Source organism: Geotrypetes seraphini, chromosome 4 (genome assembly GCF_902459505.1).
Source record: "Geotrypetes seraphini chromosome 4, aGeoSer1.1, whole genome shotgun sequence".
In the NCBI taxonomy this organism is placed as follows: domain Eukaryota; kingdom Metazoa; phylum Chordata; class Amphibia; order Gymnophiona; family Dermophiidae; genus Geotrypetes; species Geotrypetes seraphini.
The window spans coordinates 255870863-255892179 of record NC_047087.1 but is presented as its reverse complement, the minus strand read 5'-3'; the positions used below and the strand labels follow the sequence as shown (position 1 = coordinate 255892179).

General features: G+C 40.3%; 1 protein-coding gene across 3 annotated transcripts in view; it reads left to right on the top strand.

Annotated features, from left to right (window-relative positions):
• RNLS (renalase, FAD dependent amine oxidase) overlaps nucleotides 1-21117 on the top strand; it is a 114032-nt gene extending 92915 nt beyond the window's left edge. For 2 of the 3 annotated variants that reach the window (XM_033940225.1, XM_033940227.1), the window contains exon 7: nucleotides 19758-19996. In XM_033940225.1, coding sequence (XP_033796116.1) covers nucleotides 19758-19910 — 153 coding nt within the window. In that variant the 3' untranslated portion in view covers nucleotides 19911-19996. Of the gene's footprint in view, nucleotides 1-19757 lie in introns of all 3 variants that reach the window. The other variant, XM_033940226.1, reaches the window with a different exon arrangement.
• The last annotated feature ends 200 nt before the right edge of the window (nucleotides 21118-21317 follow it).

The window sequence follows — 21317 nt, the reverse complement described above, 5'->3', positions numbered from 1 at the left end:
ATGAGATCTATCAAGCCATGAACAGCAAATCTGGAGAGGATGGCCCAGTACTGATGAGATGCTGCCGCCAGACAAAAAACATTTTCACAACTTCTGTGATGAATTGATTGTTTACAAAGGACACAGCTGTTTGTCCCAACTTGATTCAGGTAAAAGATGCTTGAAAGAGTTCACACAAGTTGTATTGCTATTATCAAATTCATTCAAGCTAGAGAAGCATTTTTCTAGCCATCCATGAACTGTACAATTAACTTTATCCAGAGATGAAAAAATGTGCCAAGATCCAGTTGGATATTGCCCAAGAACTACTGTACATTCACCCAGTGTCTACTAAGCAGTAGTAAAGGTGGGAATATTTCAATTCACGGAATTTGAGTATTTTCTAAAGCTGGACTATTTGAACAATTACTTTGAAATCGATCTCCTGGATAGCAAGAAATGCAAAAACATTATTTATTGTCTTAAATGACATTTTGGACATTATTGTAGTCCAAAAGAGTAATTTAGGGACAACTCAAGTTTGCAGAATATGTATGACTATGAGTTCAACAAGGATGTCACAGTCACCATCAAAGACTGATCACTTCCATTGTGTTCCCAATCGCTACATATGGCTGCAAGACATGGACATTCATGAAAGTACATAAAAGAAAAATCGATGACTTTGAGCTGTGGTGCTGGAGAAGACTTCTACGAATCCCATGGACAGCTAGGATCACCAACAAAGATGTTCTTGATCACATAAACACAGAGTTGTCCTGGACCTATTTTGGACATGTGATGAAGGCGAATTCAGTAGAAAAGGAGATGCTACTCGGAATGGTCAGTGGTAAAAGGAAACAGAGAAGACCAAAGGCTACCATCAAGAATAACATGGGAATGAACATTAAGCAATCGAAAGAACCATAGAAAACAGGGAAGCATGGTGGGGACTGGTCTACACAGTATCCAAAGGTCAGACATGACTGAATGGATAGTAGTAGTAGTATGAGTTCAACATTTGACATCCTCCCCTAGATACCCTCAGTTGAATGGGAAGGCAGAAGATGCTATCCAAGCAGCAAAGCAAATTTTATTGAAAGCCTTTGAAATCCAAATTGATGTATTTATATGTCCACTGAATTGTAGAAATGCCCCATCTGAAGCATTAGGAGAATCTCCAGCTCAAATCATGTTCAAACAATGGACCCAAATTCTTTTGCCTACTATGAATGCTCTGATTGAGACTCCTTCCTCACAGACAATTCACCATCATATAGAAGTAGCTAAAGATAAACAGCACTACCATATTTGCCCAACGATAGGCCGCCCCACATGATAGGCTGCCCCATTCTATAGGCTGCAGAAAATGCTGATTTATGTTTTAAAACTGTTAGATAAGCTGCCCCATTTCATTAGCTGCAGCATTACTGTAGTAGCTGTACCTTTTAAAAATCATCATTCCCCCTAAATCATCCCCCCGTACCTTTTTATATCCCACTTAAATACCTCCCTCGCTGGACGGCTGCCTCCTCCAATCTCGCAGCCAGTGGTGCAGGGCAGAAATGATCTTTTTGCGCTACAGCCTGGCCCCGCGCCGCTTCCTGAATGGCTGCTGTCAGTTCTCGTGAGACCGCGAGAACTGATAGCAGCTATTCAGGAAGCGGCGCGGGACCAGGCTGGAATGTGAAAAGATAGCTTGTGCCCTACACCGTTGGCCACGAGATTGGAGGAGGCAGCCGGCAGCCGTCCAGCGAGGGAGGGATTTAAGGGGGATTTAAAAAGGTGGGGGGATATGTCGTTTTTTATGTACTGACTTATAGTTTTAGCGAATGAGTCTTTAGATAGGCCGCCCCATTTAAGCAAGCCGCACCCAGTACACAGGTTTGTAAAATCCATGTATAAGCCACAGCCTATCGTTGGGGAAATACGGTACTAATATTGTAGGAGAGCCAGAGAAAGGCTAGTCCTGAAAGAAGGCATGACCATCCAGGCCAAAACTGATGAGAACAATGACTGGAGGAAGGCAAACAACTCCCATGTCTTTCATTCTTGGTCATGATAAAGGATGGTTCAGAAGGAGATGAACATCTTCGACTGAGTCATAAGTCCCCAGTTGTGAAAGATCTGGATTGCACTAGTGAGGTAGGGGTACCTTTGGTTACCAGCAAAACCCCTAACACACTAGCAAGGAATGCTATAACCAGGAGTATAAGACATGCAGAAGGTTCGCATTCCCCCACAATCAGGCCATGGAACTGCCATAGATCATGGTACCCACCAGGACATACGTTGGCCAAGTCAGAAGAAAACCAGTCCAATACTGTATATAGAAAATTGTTAGTTAAGAGAGGAAGATGTGATGAGCCTTGCTAGCTATTGTATAAGTCTATATGATCTCTTAAGGAATTGGAGGGTGTACTTAGGTCCCTTCCTATTGCTGCTAGAAAATAAAGCAAGTTTAACTGGTCTAGGACAGGGGTAGGCAATTCCTGTCCTCGAGAGCCACAGGCAGGTCAGGTTTTCAGGATATCCACAATGAATATGCATGAGATAGATTTGCATCTCAAGGAGGCAATGCATGCAAATCCATCTCATACATATTCATTGTGGATATCCTGAAAACCTGACCTACCTTGGCTCTCAAAGACCGGAATTGCCTACCCCTGGTCTAGGAGGAGTTGTTCAGAAAAGTTGTTAGCCTCATAAGGGTATCAATGGTTTCCTTTAACCCTTTCAGGACCAAGGGACATATTTGTCCCATAACTTTAAAATCCTATAAATTTTGATTGGGATAGTCTACAGTTCTAAATTTGATATGTACGGATTCCATATGATACTGCCTTTATGTAAACAAACTGGTTCCGACATTCATTCATTAGCGTCGTTGCCAGATTGACGAGAAGATTCACTTGCCACACTGTCCATAAGCCAGAAGTGTGATTTAAAAAAAAAAAAATAATGATATTTCACAAAAAAAATCAATTTTTTGGCATCTGCAAGCCCTTTTTACCATAAAAATGTCGTCAAAACCACAAAAATTGGCCTACGATCCTTATGGTCCTGAAAGGGTTAACAGATATTATCGTTCAAAGATGGCACATGGGTAGGGTGGTGTGGATAGATCAAGAATGTCAGTATTCAGTGTTGATAGCATGACAGTTTTTAGATTAAACAATTATTAGAAAGTTAAAACATTTTTCATCATAAGGTGATAAAAACTGCAGTCTCAGGAAGGAAGGGACAAAAAGTATATTAATGTCATTCTATGCCACTATTTCCCTGCTGTAACTATTTCAGCCTGTGTGTAGAAGAGAAGAAGGAAACATCTCTCTGAAAATCAATGACAGTACTATATATGTTAGATTATATTTATTGTGTTAAGTAAACTTCCAGTTATACAGACTTTTTTTCCTTTTGGTCTTCTTGGCATAGGAAACATTGGAAAGGCCTGCACAGTGGAAGTTAACAGATTCTCGTAATCTGGTTTGTTTCAGATATGAAACTGCTTTGTTTATATAGCTTGTGTTACGAATGCAAAAAGCAATAGAAGTAAGCTGGAGCCAAAGACTGCTATAAATAGCAGGATAGCTATAAAATAAAGAGGAAGTCACTCAGACTACAGGTGCCAAGCTGTAGTTCTAGCCTATGAATCATTGCTTCAAGAACCACAAACCAAAAAAATTATTCATAATCTTTTTATTTTATATTAGGTAGATGTTTTTTCCAAGTTCAAGTCAAAATTCAAATTCAGAGTTTTATAGTTGCATGATTCATGAATTTAAAAAAAAGAGAAAGAAACTGATTTTAATGAGCGTATCTGTTTGCTTGTTTTATAGTTGCATGAGTCTTTGCATAAAAAAAAAAAAGAAACTGCTTTTAATAAGGGCATCTGTTAGCTTATTTTCAAGATAGTATAGGTCAGCCTCATCTAGGATTTTGTTTGTTGGCAGTTTTCCTTTGTATTGCTGTCATTTGCTTTTTAATTAATTCTTAAAAGGTGTATGCTTCTATAGGTCTAATGTTTTTTTAGGAAAACGCAAACAGAATCGCAGAGGGCGATGTCAAGAGAACCGATATCAACAAGGAGGCCCAATAACAAGATCCACTAGGAATATAAGGGGGGAGTGATAAATCTATCTTCTAAACAATTCACCCCCTAAGAATTAAATGTATTAAATAAAGTCCTCTCTTTTATTCCCACTAAGTGATATGACCCCTTTCAGCTCCGCACTGATCTGGAGAAGTTTTTCTGCTCCCTCCAAATGAAATTATTCTTTCAAGAATGTGAATTCAAATATGACCGGTCTGTCGTTAGTGACAAAAGTACTTGGGTTCCCCCTGGGAATATTGATCCCCTCCTTGCCGGCTTTAAAGCGCTAGTATATGAAGAACTACAAAAGTTGAAACTAAGGGTAAAATAAGAAACAACCTTTCTATTTATGAAAGAAGGATGTTATCTACTCTGCAAGAAGATCCTGAGATAGTTATACCTAGAGCCGACAAGGGGGGAGGCATCATGATTATGGATAAAGAGCAATATTTTTGTAAAGCCTATAATCATCATCATGATACTGATATTTATTTACAATTGACTACTGATCCTTCTGATGATATTTTTTCAGTACTTTTGCATATTTTGAACGAAGGCCGTACAGTTGATTTACTTACTCAAAAAGAATATAAATTCCTGTCTTTTCCACGATTTAAAGTACCTTTAATCTATTTCCTTCCAAAGGTGCATAAGGATATGAAGAATCCCCCGGTCCGTCCTATCGTATGGGCCCAGGGATCCATATTGAAAAGAGTCTGTAAATATGTTGATACTTTTTTGAGTCCTATTGTCCCTTCTGTTCCGTCTTTTGTCTGGGATACAACCCATTTTTGAACTGTTTAAATTCTACATCTTCAACCTCATCGATAACAATGATTGCTACCTTGGATGTCAGGTCACTTTATACCTGTGTTCCTCAGAATGAAGTCCTCAAAGTAGTTGAAGAAGTACTTGAAGATCGTCCCCCGTCCTCGCTTAGTGCCTACCAGATTTCTGTGTAGACTTACCACTCTGGCCATGTAACGGAATTATGAACATAAGAATTGCCACTGCTGGGTCACACCAATGGTCCATCATGCTCAGCAGTCCGCTTCCGCAGTGGCCCTTAGGTAAAAAACCATTGCCCTAACAGACTATCCTTATCTGCTTACGTACCAGTTCAGCAGGAACTTGTCTAACTTTGTCTTGAATCTTTGGAGGGTGTTTTCCCCTATAACAACCTCCGGAAGAGCGTTCCAGTTTTCCACCACTCTCTGGGTGAAGAAGAACTTCCTTATGTTTGTACGGAATCTATCAACTAGGAAGTTTAAAACACGCCTCTTTGAACATCGTTCCAATTTAGCTAACAAAAAAGAGAGAGATGTTCTGACACGCCACTGTGTCAACATGAAGCATGATTTTGATTCTTTTAAATGCAGTGTGCTGGAGTATATAGCTACTACAGATCGAAGAGGTGACATTAAATGGACCCTATACCAACATGAACAACACTGGATATTTTATTCTAATACTTCATGGTCCTCTGGTCCTAATCAGCGCATTGAATGGTGTGCGTTTTTTGGGTAAATCTGATTGGCTCTTGTCTTAGTGATGCATCACATATCTCAGAAATATACCAGAAGCTGAGTCCTATATCCTGCTATATCTAGAAGTTTCATCTTACGCCGTTAGTGCACAGCTGAATGGAGGTCTTTGGTAACATTCTTCCCTGACAGCGATACATGGCTCTTGTTGGTTAGCAGTGGAAAAATTGTGAACGGAACTACCCTCTCTGGAGTTTGGAGTTACATCATGAAGTTTTCATATTCCACAGCTAAGTAGAAGTATTCTTTATTTTTGCTCTGTGCACAGTGGTGGGCTGTGGCCCGATTAGAGAGTAACCAATATTCTGTGGAGTTTTTTATGCCGATGAGAAGTTTATAAATAACCAGCTTATAATCAGTATTGATTGCTGTTATTGAAACCAGTGTTGAGGCTTTTTCTCCACAATTTACAGTATTTTTCGCTCCATAAGATGCACCTGACCATAAGACGCACCCTAGATTTAGAGGAGGAAAACGAGAAAAAAACATTCTGAACCAAATTCTCCCTGCCAGGCTCTGTACTCTGTCCCCCCTCTGGTTGTCTAGTGGTAGGACAGGGCAGGCAGGCAGGGACAGGGCAGGTATGCCTAGTGGCTGGGGCAGGCAGATCTACTGGCTGATAGGCAGGTAGGTACAGGGCACAGAGCCGGCAGGTCTAGTGGCAAGCAGGCAGGGACAGGGCCCAAGGCAGGCAGGCAGATTTGGTTTTGCACCATGACATGCATAGAAATAGTAGACAAAGGTTAAATTGAACCACCAAGAAGCTGGACTCTACATACAATGCAACACCACAGAAACAGAGATGCATTTCCCCTAAAGCAAAAAAATAAATAAATAGAATTTTTTTTTTTACCTTTGTCTTCTCTGGTTTCTGCTTTCCTCATCTTCTTGTCACTCTCTTTCTTTCATCCACTGTCTACCCTCTTTTGCCCCTTCTATATGGCATCTTCTCTCCTTCTAAGGCCCTTCCAGAAACTATATGCCTCCCCTTTCCATCTCTCCATTCATCCCCATTGGGCTGGCATCCATCTTCTTCCTTTCCCTCCTCCAATGGTCTGGCATCTCTCTCCTCTCCTTCCCCCTTCCACATCCCCATGGTCTGGCATTTCACTTTCTCATCTCCCTTCACCCCACTTCCATCAACATCTGCCCCCTTTCTTTCTCTCCAACCCAATTCCATCCCTTATCCTTTCCCCTTAATTCTCTCTCCCCTTTCTCTGCACACCAATTTCATCAGCATCTGCCCCTTTCTCTCCCTCCATCATCCTTCTATGCTCCTTTCACTCCCTCCAAACCAATGCCATGCAGCAAGGTCCTACTATGGCTGTGGCTGCTGGTCCACCCCCTCCAACGTCACTTCTTCCTGAGCAGAGCCAGCAGATGCAGTCATCGCTGGAACTTCCTGCACTTCAGCGCAGCTGCTGACTCTGCTCCGGAATAAATTTGTTGGAGGGGGTAGACCAGTAGCTGTTCTGAGATGCAGGTCCTTCAAGGGGGAGGATTTGCTAGCTCACAGGGGCCCCCTAGAGCCGTGGGGCCCTCTTCGCCCCTGCCGGGACCCCAGAGTCAGGAAGGCTGCTGCCGCTGCGTCACTCAGAACACCCGCTCTCGTGCTCCGGGGCATCTATCTTGAATCCAAGGCATGCAGCGCTCTGCCATTGGCTGATGGAAGAGGCGACATAGGCAGAGCAAATCGGAGGTGCCGACGTTGCAGAGTGAACCAACAAGGGTAAGGCTGGAGTCCTGGCAGGTTGGTGATGGGGGAAGCAGATTCTTGTGATAGGTGTTCAAATGATGGAAGCGCTTTCCTTCGGAAACTGCAGCGTATTCTGGTTGGTGGCTGCGGTCTGAGCGAGCTCGTGAGGGTTGCAAATAGTCTGCCCTGCCAGCACTGGACCAGGAGTACAAAAAGGGGGGAGGGGAGTGTGGTATTTGCTCCAAAAGATGCATCCTTATTTCCACCCACTTTTTGGGAGGAAAAAAGTGTGTCTTATGGAACAAAAAATATGGTATTTGTTTGAAGGTTCTCTCTTTCAGGTGTGTACCTTCTACTAGCTGGTAACATTTTGGGATATTTATTTAATTATTTTGTTACTAATTATTGTTTTTTGAGATACTGCCTGCCTTGGATAGAGTAAGAGGCATGAACCTTCAGCCAACCAAAAATTATTGACCTGACACTACACAGTGTATCGTATTGATTATTGAAAAGCCCTTTAAATTGATGTACTGACTCAGAATGTTTATTCCATGTAAGTAAAAATCATTATTGAAAGCTCTTTGGGCTACAGTTTTTAATCATGTAAATTAGAAATATCCCTTTAAAGATACAATTGAATATGTTTGTGGACAAGTTCAGGTTATTCATTAAATATACAGCCTAGCCCAGGAGTTGCTCTTGAACGCAGAACAAGATGGCAGCTTAGAGCCTCTGCTCTGCACTTCTTCATATAATTTATCTTTGTCATCCAATCAGAGTTTGTTTTTATTCTCCCGATTTGAAAAATTATAGCTTCTGCCAGGCAGAGCAAAACAAGATTTGTCCCTTCATGATCAAGCTGTGAAATAAGCTACCGTATATACTTGAATATAAACTGAGATTTTGGGGCTACAAAAATGGCCTACAAATGGGGGTCTCGGTTTATATTCGGGTCAACACCAACCCACCCACCCCCTCCTGGACCGGTTGCAGGCCTCCACCAGGCCTTCTGAAAGACGTGGTGGGCCAGGACAGGAGGGATTCCTCCCGCCTCTTTGTCACAACTGATTCTAACAACTCTTACCTCCCTCCTGCCTTCCCAATTAGTAAAAAGCATACCTTTTAAAATCCTTGGTAGTCCAGCGGAGAACCGGGGCAGGAACAATCTTCCTATGCTCATGCAGAGGCACTATTTGAATGGCTGCCACAAGTTCTAGTGTTATATTGGGTTTCTGAAGATTCACCACCCAAACAACAGTGGCTGGAACGACTGAGAGAACTGGCTAAGTTTGAAACACAAACATATTGTAATTCCATACAACCTGATAAGAAATATCATACCGTATTATGGGAAAGGGTATTGGAGCAAAATACAACTCGTAGATGATGGGTTTGAGACATTTTAGTTTATTTAACCTGAGATCTGGGGAGGGGGGTAAGGGGAGGGAGGAGGAGTATTTGGTGTGACTGTGGGTGCTACATTTCTTTTGAAATTTCCAGCAAAATGTTGTGTTGCTTATGGTGATAAAAAGTTTTGGTTTTTTTTTAAGCCTAATTTGGGAAAGTGGGCCGAAAAATGCCAAATGAGCTTCAACATAGGAAAATGCAAGGTCATGCACGTGGGGAAAAAGAACCCGATGTTCACGTACAGAATGGATGGAACACCGCTAGGGGTCAGTAACCTGGAGAGAGACCTGGGAGTGATAGTAGACGCAACACTGAAGGCATCGGCGCAGTGTGCCACAGCCTCAAAGAAAGCAAACAGAATGTTGGGTATCATTAAAAAGGGTATTACGACCAGGACAAAGGAAGTCATCATGCCGCTGTATCGTGCAATGGTGAGGCCGCATCTGGAGTACTGTGTCCAGTACTGGTCGCCGTACCTCAAGAAGGACATGGCAGTACTTGAAGGAGTACAAAGAAGAGCAACTAAACTGATAAAGGGAATGGAAAATCTCCCATATACCGACAGATTGAAGCAGTTGGGACTTTTCTCACTGGAAAAGCGGAGACTTAGAGGAGACATGATAGAAACCTTCAAGATCCTGAAGGGCATAGAAAAAGTAGACAGAGACAGATTTTTCAATTTAAGGGGCACCACAAGTACGAGGGGGCACTCGGAGAAATTAAAAGGGGACAGGTTTAGAACAAACGCTAGGAAGTTCTTTTTCACTCAGAGGGTGCTGGATACATGGAACGCGCTTCCAGAGGCTGTTGTAGACAAGAAAACATTAAATGGTTTCAAAGAAGGTTTGGATAGATTCCTAGAAGAAAAAGGGATTGAAGGGTATAGATAGATATAGACCACTACTCAGGCAATGGGCCTGATGGGCCGCCGCGGGAGCGGACCGCTGGGCAGGATGGACCTATGGTCTGCCTCAGCGGAGGCAACTTCTTATGTTCTTATGTTCTAAACAATTGTTAGAATTTATTGTGGCTAGAGAAGGAGAGGGATCATAATTGGATCTATTGCTCCTCCAAAAGAATAATGGCTGTTGGCTGTTTATTCCTTTTCCGTCCCCATTGAGTAATATATATTTTTACTTATCTTGGCTCTACATTTATTGTGGACTAAATAATTAAGTTTTCTGATGGGGGGGGTTCCCGCTTTGTATAATATGCTTATTCTTATTGTGAATCTGTATTCAAGTATGTTGTTAATGCTTGATGGACTTATGAAAAAATTGATAAATAATTAAAAAAAAAAAAGAGGTGGAGGAGTAGCTCTTTATGTAAAGATCGATATCCAAGCGACTGAAATGCAAGGGACCAGGGGAGAAGAAGAAGCGATATGGATTGCTCTGAAAAGAGAAGATGGAACTTCTATCTATGTGGGTGTAGTCTACAGACCTCTGACTCAATCACAGCAAATTGATAAAGATTGGATTGCAGATATCCAAAAGTTTGGAAAGAAAGAGGAGGCGCTGCTGTTGGGAGATTTCATCCTGCCAGATGCAGACTGTAAAATTCCATCTGCAGAATTGGAAAGAAGTAGGGAGATGTAGATACCTTTCAAGAGGCTCTTCTCAGACAAATGGTGATGGAACCCACGAGGGAAAAAGCAATATTGGATCTGGTCCTAAATGGGGAGAGCGTCTCTAATGTTCAAGTGGGTTCCCACCTGGGAAGTAGCGATCATCAAATGGTGTGGTTTGATATAACAGCTAAAGTGGAGTGGTTGCATAAAACTTAAAGTCCTAGATTTCAAATGTACAGACTTTAATAAAATGGAATCACACCTCCATGGGCGTTTTAGGCAGCCTAATGCCACTGTGGGCATGGCTAATGCCAAAAGTGGCGTTAGGCAGCTTAAGGTGCCAATGGAGGCGTGCTTCTTTTGATGAAATAAGCACCAGAAATGTAGGCCTGGAAAGCCCTAGTCTACATTTCTGGTGCCTACCTTTACTGGAGGCACGATTCTGTAACCTTTGCCATCAGGGAGATAGAGAGATACCTGACCACAGGGGGAGGGAGGGAGAGTGTAGGAACACCGGAAGATTTTCTGGGAGAAAGAGCTGCAGACGGGGGGTTACAGTAATGTTAGTGCAGTTATGCAGAAATGTTTTCATAAGCTTAGGCTCATCCGTTCTATTTCTTCTTTTCTTGATCCCTCCTCAATTAATATCCTGATTCACTCCCTAGTAATTTCAACTATAGATTACTGTAATGCCCTTTATCAAGGTATAACCCAGAAAGAAATCTGCCGAATACAACTATTGCAAAACACTGCTGTTAAATTAATCTATCATGCAAAAAATTTGACCACGTCACTCCTCTCCTCTGCAAAACACAGACAATCAAGTAGCAATGTACTACATAAACAAGCAAAGAGGCACGGGCTCTCTCCTATTATGTTAGGAAGCTCAGAAAATCTGGCTTTGGGTGACAGCTCGCAATCTTTTCTTAAAGGCTGTCTACATTCAAGGGGCGAAGAATTCCCTGGCAGACAACCTCAGCAGAATTCTTCAGCCTCACGAATAGACTCTTAACTCTGTGACTCTCTATCCCATCTTCGCTCAATGGGGCACTCCTCAGGTGGACTTATTTGCGACCCATCACAATCACAAGTTGCCCCAATTTTTCTCCATACTTTACTCTCCTCACCATCTGGAAACCGATGCGTTTCTCCTGGATTGGATTGGATTGGCTTGGCTTGTTTCTTTATGCATTCCCTCTAACTCCTCTCCTGTTAAAGACTCTGTTCAAACTCAAACGAGAGTTAGCCACTATGATTCTCATTGCTCCTCGGTGGCCCAGGCAGCATTGGTTCTCCCTTCTACTTCAGCTCAGCACTAGGGAGCCAATTCTGCTATCAATCTTTCCTACTCTGCTTACTCAGAAACAAAGATTACTTCTATAACCCAACCTGCAATCGTTACACCTGACAGCTTGGTTTCTCTCGAGTTGAACCCATATGAATTACATCTCTCTCAGCTTGTCTGCAATATTATTGCGCCTCCAGGAAGCCAGCCACAGAACAATGTTATCAACAAAAGTGGACTAGGTTTTCTTCCTGGTGTCTTCATCATCATGATCCAAGTTCCTTATCAGTGGAACTGGTGTTGGATTATCTACTTCATCTGTCTGACTCTGGACTCAAATCCACATCTATTAGAGACCATCTCGGTGCTATTACAGCTTTTCACCTGCCAATAAAGGGGTAAACCTCTTACTGCTCATCCTTTGGTCTTCAGATTCATGAAAGGACTTTTTAATGAGAAACCACTTCTCAAACCTCCAGTAGTCTGGGACCTTAATATGGTTCTTTCCAGGTTGATGAAGCCTCCATTTGAACCAATGGCTACAGCTCAACTCAAATTTCTCACCGGGAAAGTTGCTTTTCTCATTTCTCTCACCTCTGCCAGGAGGATCAGTGAGTTGCAAGCGTTGGTGGTGGATCCACCCTTCCATGATAAGGTGGTTCTACGCACACATCCAAAATTTCTTCCGAAAGTGGTGACGGAATTTCATCTTAATCAGTCGATTGTTCTTCCAGTTTTTTTCCCTAAGCCTCATTCTCATGCAGAAGAATCGGCTCTTCACACTCTGGACTGTAAGTGTGCTTTAGCCTATTACATTGACAGGACAAAGCCACACCGCACATCCCCTCAACTCTTTGTCTCATTTGATCCTAACAAGATGGGGCATCTTGTTTCCAAGAGAATGATTTCCAACTGGGTAGCTGCCTGTATATTGTTCTGTTATGCTCAGACTGGACTGCACCTGGAGAGTTGTGTCACAGCTCACAAAGTCCGAGCTATGGAAACTTCTATAGCTTTCCTTAGATCTTCTCCTATTGAGGAAATCTGTAAAGTTGCCACCTGGTCCTCAGTTCATACATTCACCTCGCATTATTGTCTGGAGCTTTTTCCAGATGGGATGGGCATTTCGGCCAGTCAGTATTACAAAATTTATTTTCTTAAAGGCCAACACTCCTACCATCTCATTCTAGTTAGCTTGGAGATCACCCATGTGTGAGAATATGCTGCCTGCTTGTCCTGGGATAAAGCACAGTTACTTACCATAACAGGTGTTATCCAAGGAGAGCAGGCAGATATTCTCACAACCCACCCACCTCCCCTGGTTGGCTTCTTAGCTGGCTTATCTTAACTGAGGGACCGCGCGCCTACGTCAGGTGGACTTATTTGCGACCCATCACAATCACAAGTTGCCCCAGTTTTTCTCCATTCTTTATTCTCCTCACCATCTGGAAACCGATGCGTTTCTCCTGGATTGGATTGGCTTGGCTTGTTTCTATATGCATTCCCTCTAACTCCTCTCCTGGTAAAGACTCTGTTCAAACTCAAATGAGAGTCAGCCACTGGTGCGGGCTGATTGCGAATTTTCTAAACTTTAAAGTTGTGATTCATTTTTCAAGTGTCCGTACTGGGCTCCGTTGGTGACATCACCCATGTGTGAGAATATCTGCCTGCTGTCTCTGGATAACACCTGTTACGGTAAGTAACTGTGCTATACGGTACTCAGAAATCTATATCTACAGTATATATTTGAGATAAAGATTTCTATATATCTGTATATCTATATATGAGAAAGGGAGATTTCTGATTATTTGTGTTTCCATTCCACATGTTCATGCAGTCGTATTTTAAGAATTATATGTTACTCAAGTGAAAAACAAGCTGTGAAGATGACTAATATTGGAATGCCAGTAACACAGCACCAGATCCATCAACTAAATGTCACTTTCTTCTGTCTTTAGTACATATTTTGAAGAACATTTTTGTGTTCTGGTATTATAAAGTTCGTGATTAGGACTTCATTTTTTAATTAGTAGGTGTGCTTTTCGATTGCTAGTAGAGTTAGACATTAATATCACTCTGCGCTAATGCTGCTAGCTGCCAATTACTGTGATAGCACATAGCATTATATAGTCCTTTCTATGTACGTTGACAGCACATATTTTTAAGCTCCTCACACAAAGTGTAGCTGTTACGCTTAGGTACAGGTAAATCCAGACTGATACCCTTCACATTTTGATCTTATTTAGTTTTTATTCACCTTAAATATCTCAGTACATTGGCACAGAAGAGTAATTTGCACGGTGTCAGGTCAAAAGCGCGCCGGGACAAAGGCACGCCCAGACAATTGAGCGCAGCGCGCACCGCCGCGCCACTCTAAATTACTGTTTTTAGTGCTCCGACGGGGGGGGCGTGGGGGGAACCACCCCACTTTACTTAATAGACATCGCGCCGCGTTGTGTGGGGGGTGTGGGGGGTTGTAACCCCCCACATTTTACTGAAAACTTCACTTTTTCCCTGTTTTTAGGGAAAAAGTTCAGTGTACAGTAAAATGTGGAGGGTTACAACCCCCCAAACCCCCCATAACGCCGGCGCGATGTCTATTAAGTAAACTGGGGGGGTTTCTCAACAAAACCTCCCGGAGCCCCTAAAAACTGTAATTTAGAGCGGCGCGGCGGCGCGCGCTGCGCTCAATTGTCGGCGCGCGCTTTTGTCTTTCGCGCCATTGTGTATGAACCAATTTGCACAATATAAAACTCTACATTAGCCTGTTTGGTCATTTGTATCTTTTCTAGCATCTACTATAAATTGTCCTATATGATCAGTATATGTCTTAGACTTTCTAGTCTAATTAAAGCCACATGATTCTACATATTACATTTTTTTAAATTTCCATAATAGATATATTTTTTCAGTGACCAGATGGAAATCTTCGTTTACGTATAGTATAAGGCAGTGTTTCTCAACTCGGTTCTGGAGTAACCCTTTGCCAGTCAGGTTTTCAGGATATCTACAATAAATATGCATGAAAGAAATTTGCATATAATGGAGGCAGTGTGTGCAAATCAAGTTTATGTATATTCATTGTAGATATCCTGAAAACCTGACAGGCAAGAGGGTACTCCAGACCGAGTTGAGAAACACTGGTATAAGGTACTATAGAAATCTTAGTTTGAAAATTCATATTAAATCAATTTGGGGGTTACCTTCCTAGGGTTGTGGCTCACAGGTTGAGCTGCTGCCTCTGCACCCAGAGATTGTGAGATCAAATCCCAGTGCTGCTTCTTGTGACCCTGAGCAAGTCATTTAATCCTCCAGTGCCCACTGCTTTGAATGTCAGCTTTGAAATGCCAAAGCAAGTCCCCATTCCATTTCCCTTTCTTGACTGATTACATTTTTGTCCAGATTGGTTAGTTAATAATTTAAAAATGTTGGGAACCAAGGTTAGCAGTTGAGCAGGGAGTTGAGCATGCTAGCACTCATTCTGAGAGAGACACAATATAGATTTAATACTACAGGAGGAACCCAGGAGAAGGACTGGGTTTGTCTTTAGATGGCAGTATTTCATCATCTTGGTCATTTTAGGCTTAGCTTTGAAATAGACAACAAGGACATGTTAGATATATAGCTGTCCTAAAGTTTCTGATTAACATTAGCCCAATATATGTGGCAGCATGCTAATCATGGTAAATTCTGCTAAATATATATAAAAAAGTAAAACATATAGTTTTCCTACTCTGAAGCTCTTTGAATGTAAATCTTACTGTTTTCTGAATCATAAGAAATAAAAATTTCTTCTTAGCCTATTCTGAAACCCAATAAACAAAGATTTCTACTTGGCCAATTTATGGCCAAGATTAAGTTTAAGAAATGTCTTTTGATCTCAAGATGGCCATTAGATTATGTAGTTGAGATTGAGTGTCTGTGCAACATGAGGATTAAATGAGCTGCCTCCAGCCTCATTAGAGAGTTGAAAATATTATGACCATAACCGAAGCAAGGAAATTAACCTCTGTTTTAAACAATGCCCAGTCAATATTAAGTGGGCATAGGTGAGGTGTTGTTTTTTAGTGTTTTAAAAACATTTATGTGTTACAATAAGAATACCTAAAACTTAACAAGCTGTTGTTAAAAAGAGGAAATTATTTTCTTCTTTCTTCATATAGAGACTATGGATCTCAAGTGTCTGCAGTTATTACCATTAGAACTAGTCTTAGTCATTAACCTTCATGCAGACTGTCATTGGTCCGATTATATATAAAAACTTTAAATTATATATATAAGTGCGGTTATTACTAAACACCACTTGCTGTAATTTTCTATAGAAACAAAGAAAACTGCAGACAGCTGTACAAAGGTGCAGGCTAAATTTAATAAACAGAATAAAGAATGCAGTTAATGTTACCACCTTGAACCAAACCAAAGGACCCGACACGGTTCATGTTTCGGTAAACACGCCTTCATCAGGGGTCCCAGGTGGATAAGGTATCAGATAAAACCGCAGATGAAAAACTTAGCCTGTGCGGCGGAGCACTCAAGAGATTGGTTCATTGTCGCTGCTCTCACGCGCACAGGCTAAGTTTTTTGTCTGCGGTTTTATCTGATACCTTATCCACCTGGGACCCCTGATGAATGCGTGTTTACCAAAACACGGATCATGTCGGGTCCTTTGGTTTGTTTCAAGATGGTAACATTAACCGCATTCTTTATTCTGTTTTAATAAATTTAGCCTGCATCTGTCTGCAGTTTTCTTTGTTTCTGATTTATGCTACATTTACTGCAGACCATGTTGGTTTCCCCCTATGTTGCTTGCTCAGTAATTTTATATAGACCATATATTAGAATAAACTTATTTTCTAAATAGTACTAAATGGTACTTAGATTGGGTGTGAATTTCTACCCAGCTATCCAGAAGTGATATTACGACGGAAGATCTCCGTTTCGCTCTAACTAAATTGACTAGAGCTTCTTCAGGAAATAAATGTTTTGCGGTTGTAGTCGCTGTAAACAAAAACAGGAAAACAAGAAAAACAATATATATTGCATTTACCTTAAACCTTATATCTTCCGTCATAATGTCACTTCCGGATAGCTGGGTAGAAATTCACACCCAAGCTAAGTACCATTTAGTACTATTTAGAATATAAGGAAAATAAGTTTATTCTAATATATGGTATATATAAAATTACAGCAATTGGTGTTTAGTAATAACCGCACTTATATATATAATTTTAAAAAAAAAACCTTTAAAAATAGTCAAAAAAGAATGACATCAATAAAAAGTTTTTATATATAATCACAAAATTGAGACAATTGGACAGATGATAGTCTGCAGGAAGGTTATTGACTAAGACTAGTTCTAATGGTAATAACTGCAGACACTTGAGATCCATAGTCTCTATATGAAGAAAGAAGAAAATAATTTCCTCTTTTTAACAACAGCTTGTTAAGTTTTAGGAGTTATAGTGTGTAGCACTTGAAGAATTGAAGGTATTACAATAAGAATGCACATATGAATAAACATCACAAAGAATGTAAAGAAAAACAGATCTACAGGGTGAAGCAAAAAAAAATGGAACCCCCCCTAGAGTTTTTTGTCTTTTTCTCAGCAACTGCTTTGAATTTCCACAAAAAATTTTATGTACTTTTGTAGTCATCATATTTAGATATTACTATTAAACAAAATTTAGGGGGGGGAACTTATCAATGGGTGTTACCGCTTTAGCGCACTCTTAAGTCTAAAGATGTCCATAGGAATAGTTAGCACCGTTGATTAATTCCCTCCTTAATTATCTTAAGCTATATTGATGTTACTGACATTTTAGTGTTACTACGTAGTGATTTTTGTGCATTAAAAACATTCAAGCTAAAACACAATAAAATGACGGAGAGAGTGTGGCGCAGTGGTTAAAGCTACAGCTTCAGCACCCTGAGGTTGTGGGTTCAAACCCACGCTGCTCCTTGTGACCCTGGGCAAGTCACTTAATCCCCCATTGCCCCAGATACGTTAGATAGATTATGAGCCCGCCGGGACAGAAAGGGAAAACTGCTTGAGTACCTGAATAAATGCATGTAAACCGTTCTGAGCTCCCCTGGGAGAATGGTATAGAAAATTGAATGAATAAATAAATGACATCATTCTAACAATACAGTTAACAGTGTATCAGAATTTTGCAGTCACTGTGAATGCTTAAAGTGTCATACCCCAGCTTTAATACAGGCCTCCATTCACTTTAGGATATTCTTAACAGCCTTGTTGATCAGTCCCTGTGAAAGGCTGTCATCAGCGCTTCCTTGAGTTCAGTGATTGTATATGGCTTTGGGTGGAGCTTGTGATAGGCCTCCAGCATTGCTCCTCAGGCAAAAGTCTGCATTGCTGTAATGTCATTAACAATAAGCTGGTACTCCATTTTTATTTTTGAAAGGGCTAAAATTGTTTGGTGGTCTTGCTGAAAAGTCTGTAACATTGCCATATTTAAAGGTAATCTCATTCCACTCAGCACATAAATGTAGATAGTAACAACAAATAAAGCTGTAAAATGTCCAAGTGGCTGCTGTGAAAACAGCAGAAAAAACACTAGGGTTTTACGTTTCTTTTTTTTTTTTTTTTTGCATGAATATGAAGTCCACATTAAGAATAAATAAAAATGAGGTTCTGAGAGCCAAGAATCCAACTCAATGTAATAATAAACCTAGGCAGAGAAAAACTAATAATTAATCCAATTAAAGATCCTCACCCACAAGAACTATTGGGCCACAGCTTGGTGACCCTATGTTTCCAGTGATAAAATCACTCCAGCCTTTAGCTGGGATTATTTTTACATGCTATATAAAGGCAGTCCCCAGGCTAAGAATGAGTTATGCTTTTAAAGTTGTTCTTAAGTCGGAGTTGTATGTAACTCAGAACTTGCAGATTTTAAGATTCTTGTTGCTCCCAGCTGACAAAAGAGCCAACTGTCCCTACCAGTGTTTACTCTAAGGTAAGTGTCCATATTGAGCACTTAACCAGCTAAGATAACTGCAGAAATAGAACCGCAGAAAACACAGTCCTATCTTCATGCAGTTCATCTTAGTTGGTTACATGCTGAATATTGCATTTAACTGGCTAGGTTTTATCCAGCTGTGTATGTCCGAATATTCAATGCTGGTACCCGGACATGATCCAGCTTTGAATATCCAGGAATAAAGCTGGGGGCAGTTGGCAAAATGTTGACCAGCACTAGCTGAATATTAGGCCCTTAATGATATCATGAGCCAAGAGGGTAAAAACAAGATTTAGCATATAGAACTGGTAAGACTAAGACCTGATAGGCATTCGTCATCTACCTCCACCTTGGCTTTAAGAGGATTGAATAAATTATAATAATAATTGTGTAAAAGACCAGCTAGGTTAAAGTTGAAAAAGGCACCCAGAATCAATCCCAGGTAACATACATTTATACCTGCTCTAAAGAAAGCATAAATGTGTACTGCCTACTCCCCACCTCCAGGAACATCTATATGGGGCACAAATTCAGAACATGCTTTATAAAATAACCCACTGAAAGTATTTATAAGTTTATCTGCTCATGAAGATTTTGAATTACGTGCTACATCTTGCTTCCTGCATACTTGAATTTTTCATTATGTAGATTATATGATGATACACTTTGCATCAATTAACTTACTGTTTCTAACTATAACACACCTTTGTGACTGAAAATGTATATTATGATGTAACTACTACTGTAAAGCCAAACATTTTTTATTCTAATTAGTTCTATATAAAAAAAAATAACATTGGAAGTTTTTCACTATTTTGATAATTCTCATTTGAATTCTTCAGCTTTCAACATGATGGGGCAATTTTATTTATTTTATTGGGATTTATTATTTTATAAAATATTTTCTACCTGTAAATTATGTTTAAAGTGCGGCAAATCCTCTTATAAGTTTGCATGTAGGTACACACACATGGAAATTAGGCGCATTCTCCAGGGCATAGATTGGGCAGAGCTGGGGTGGAATAGGAAATGTATGTGCAGAACATTTGAACAGTAGTGAGTGTCATTAAGGGATTATAAAGATACATAGGAGCTGATGTGCCTTTATAAAATAGGCACTGATTTGGACTGCTTGCATTAGTGTCAAAAGACTATTTAGTAATTATCGTCTACTGACTCTAATATTTATTGCTTTTGCAGGTTACACAAGCTGTTACTGATTGCCCAGGGCAAATGACACTTCATAGCAAACCTTTGCTTGTATGTGGTGGTGATGGATTTACTCATTCAGGGTTTGATGGATGTATTGACTCTGCCATAACTATTGTGAAAGCACTAGACACTGATTTGTAATGCTCTTTAATATATCTTGATCTGATGGCTTCATTATATTTATTTCCATTTTTATTATAAAATATTAAACAATAATATATCTCTGATTTAATATGCTTCAGTTATTCCTTCCCAGAAGTATCTACTAAGATATCAAGTTGTATTGCTAATAGAAGTAACATTTATAGATTAATGTATTTTTAATTGTAATTACCGGTAATTGGTTTTTGTAAGTACAGTCCATTTATGCTATTTCCACTATGGTTTCCAAAAATGTTCGCAATCCACAAATTTGTGAATAAAGAAATGCAGTGTCTATGGGAAAATAGAGTTTAGGTTCCAGCAGTGCATGTTGTACCTCAAAACCGTGGAAACTGAACCCTATTGGGAAAATAGGGTTAGGTTCCTACATGAGGCGCTTGGGAGCCATATCTGGATGCAAACGCCTGTGAGATGAAAGTGAAAGCAAAGAAAACTGTTTTTTTAAGAGCTGGTCCACGAATACGCAAACACAGTGGTGTGAATGGGGAATATTAGTAGCAATTGATGTAGCTGCAGATTTTTGAAATCATGCATTGGGAACACGTGAATAATGAGAATGGACTGTATATTGGCCCTATCTATAGCTTCAGTTTCTTATTTGAGCAGTGCATTTAAAGGAATATTAGTGTTATTAAAATGGGAATTTGAATGTTTCCAATAGCTATTGTACTGTAACAGAAAGAGGCAAAGTGGGTAATTCTACAAAGTAACACCTAGAAATAGGTGCGCTCAAATTAATACTAGGTGTTGGTCTATAGAAGGTGCTATTCTACTGTATAAGGTAGTTCCTAAGTTCCATAGTGCATAACTGCAAGGGGAGGGCATACATGTGGGTGGAGCAGGATTAGGCCAATGGCATGTCTCCCAGTTAGGAGCATAGTTTATACAATGTTATAAACTATATCACCTGGTGCACCAACTTACACCTGCCATTGTCATGGCCTAAGAGGGTGCCCCTAAATATGAGTACACTTTTGTGGACCTTACATTAATATTCTATAATGAAATCTTTGCACCAAGATTCCATTATAGAATTAGTGCTAAGCGCACCTAAACTGAGTTTTCAATTTATAGAACTGCCCTTAAATTGAGGCAATATGATTGGCTTGTCCCTCCATGATAGCCCTTGTTGAGCTGTTGCTATGCTGTTGTTGAATATGCTTGCCTTTGCTGCTGGGCCATCTATGGTTCTAAACAAATGTGTAAATAAATGATGTTTAACATTTTGGTTCTATCATTCTCACATTTTCTTTGAAATGTTTAAAAAAGAACTCCACCTCTGAAAGAAAAGTAAAGAGAAATGAAATATCTTTCGACAAATAAGACTGGATTAACAGAATGTATTTTTCAGAGGTTTACAAAATTCATAAGAACATAAGAATAGCC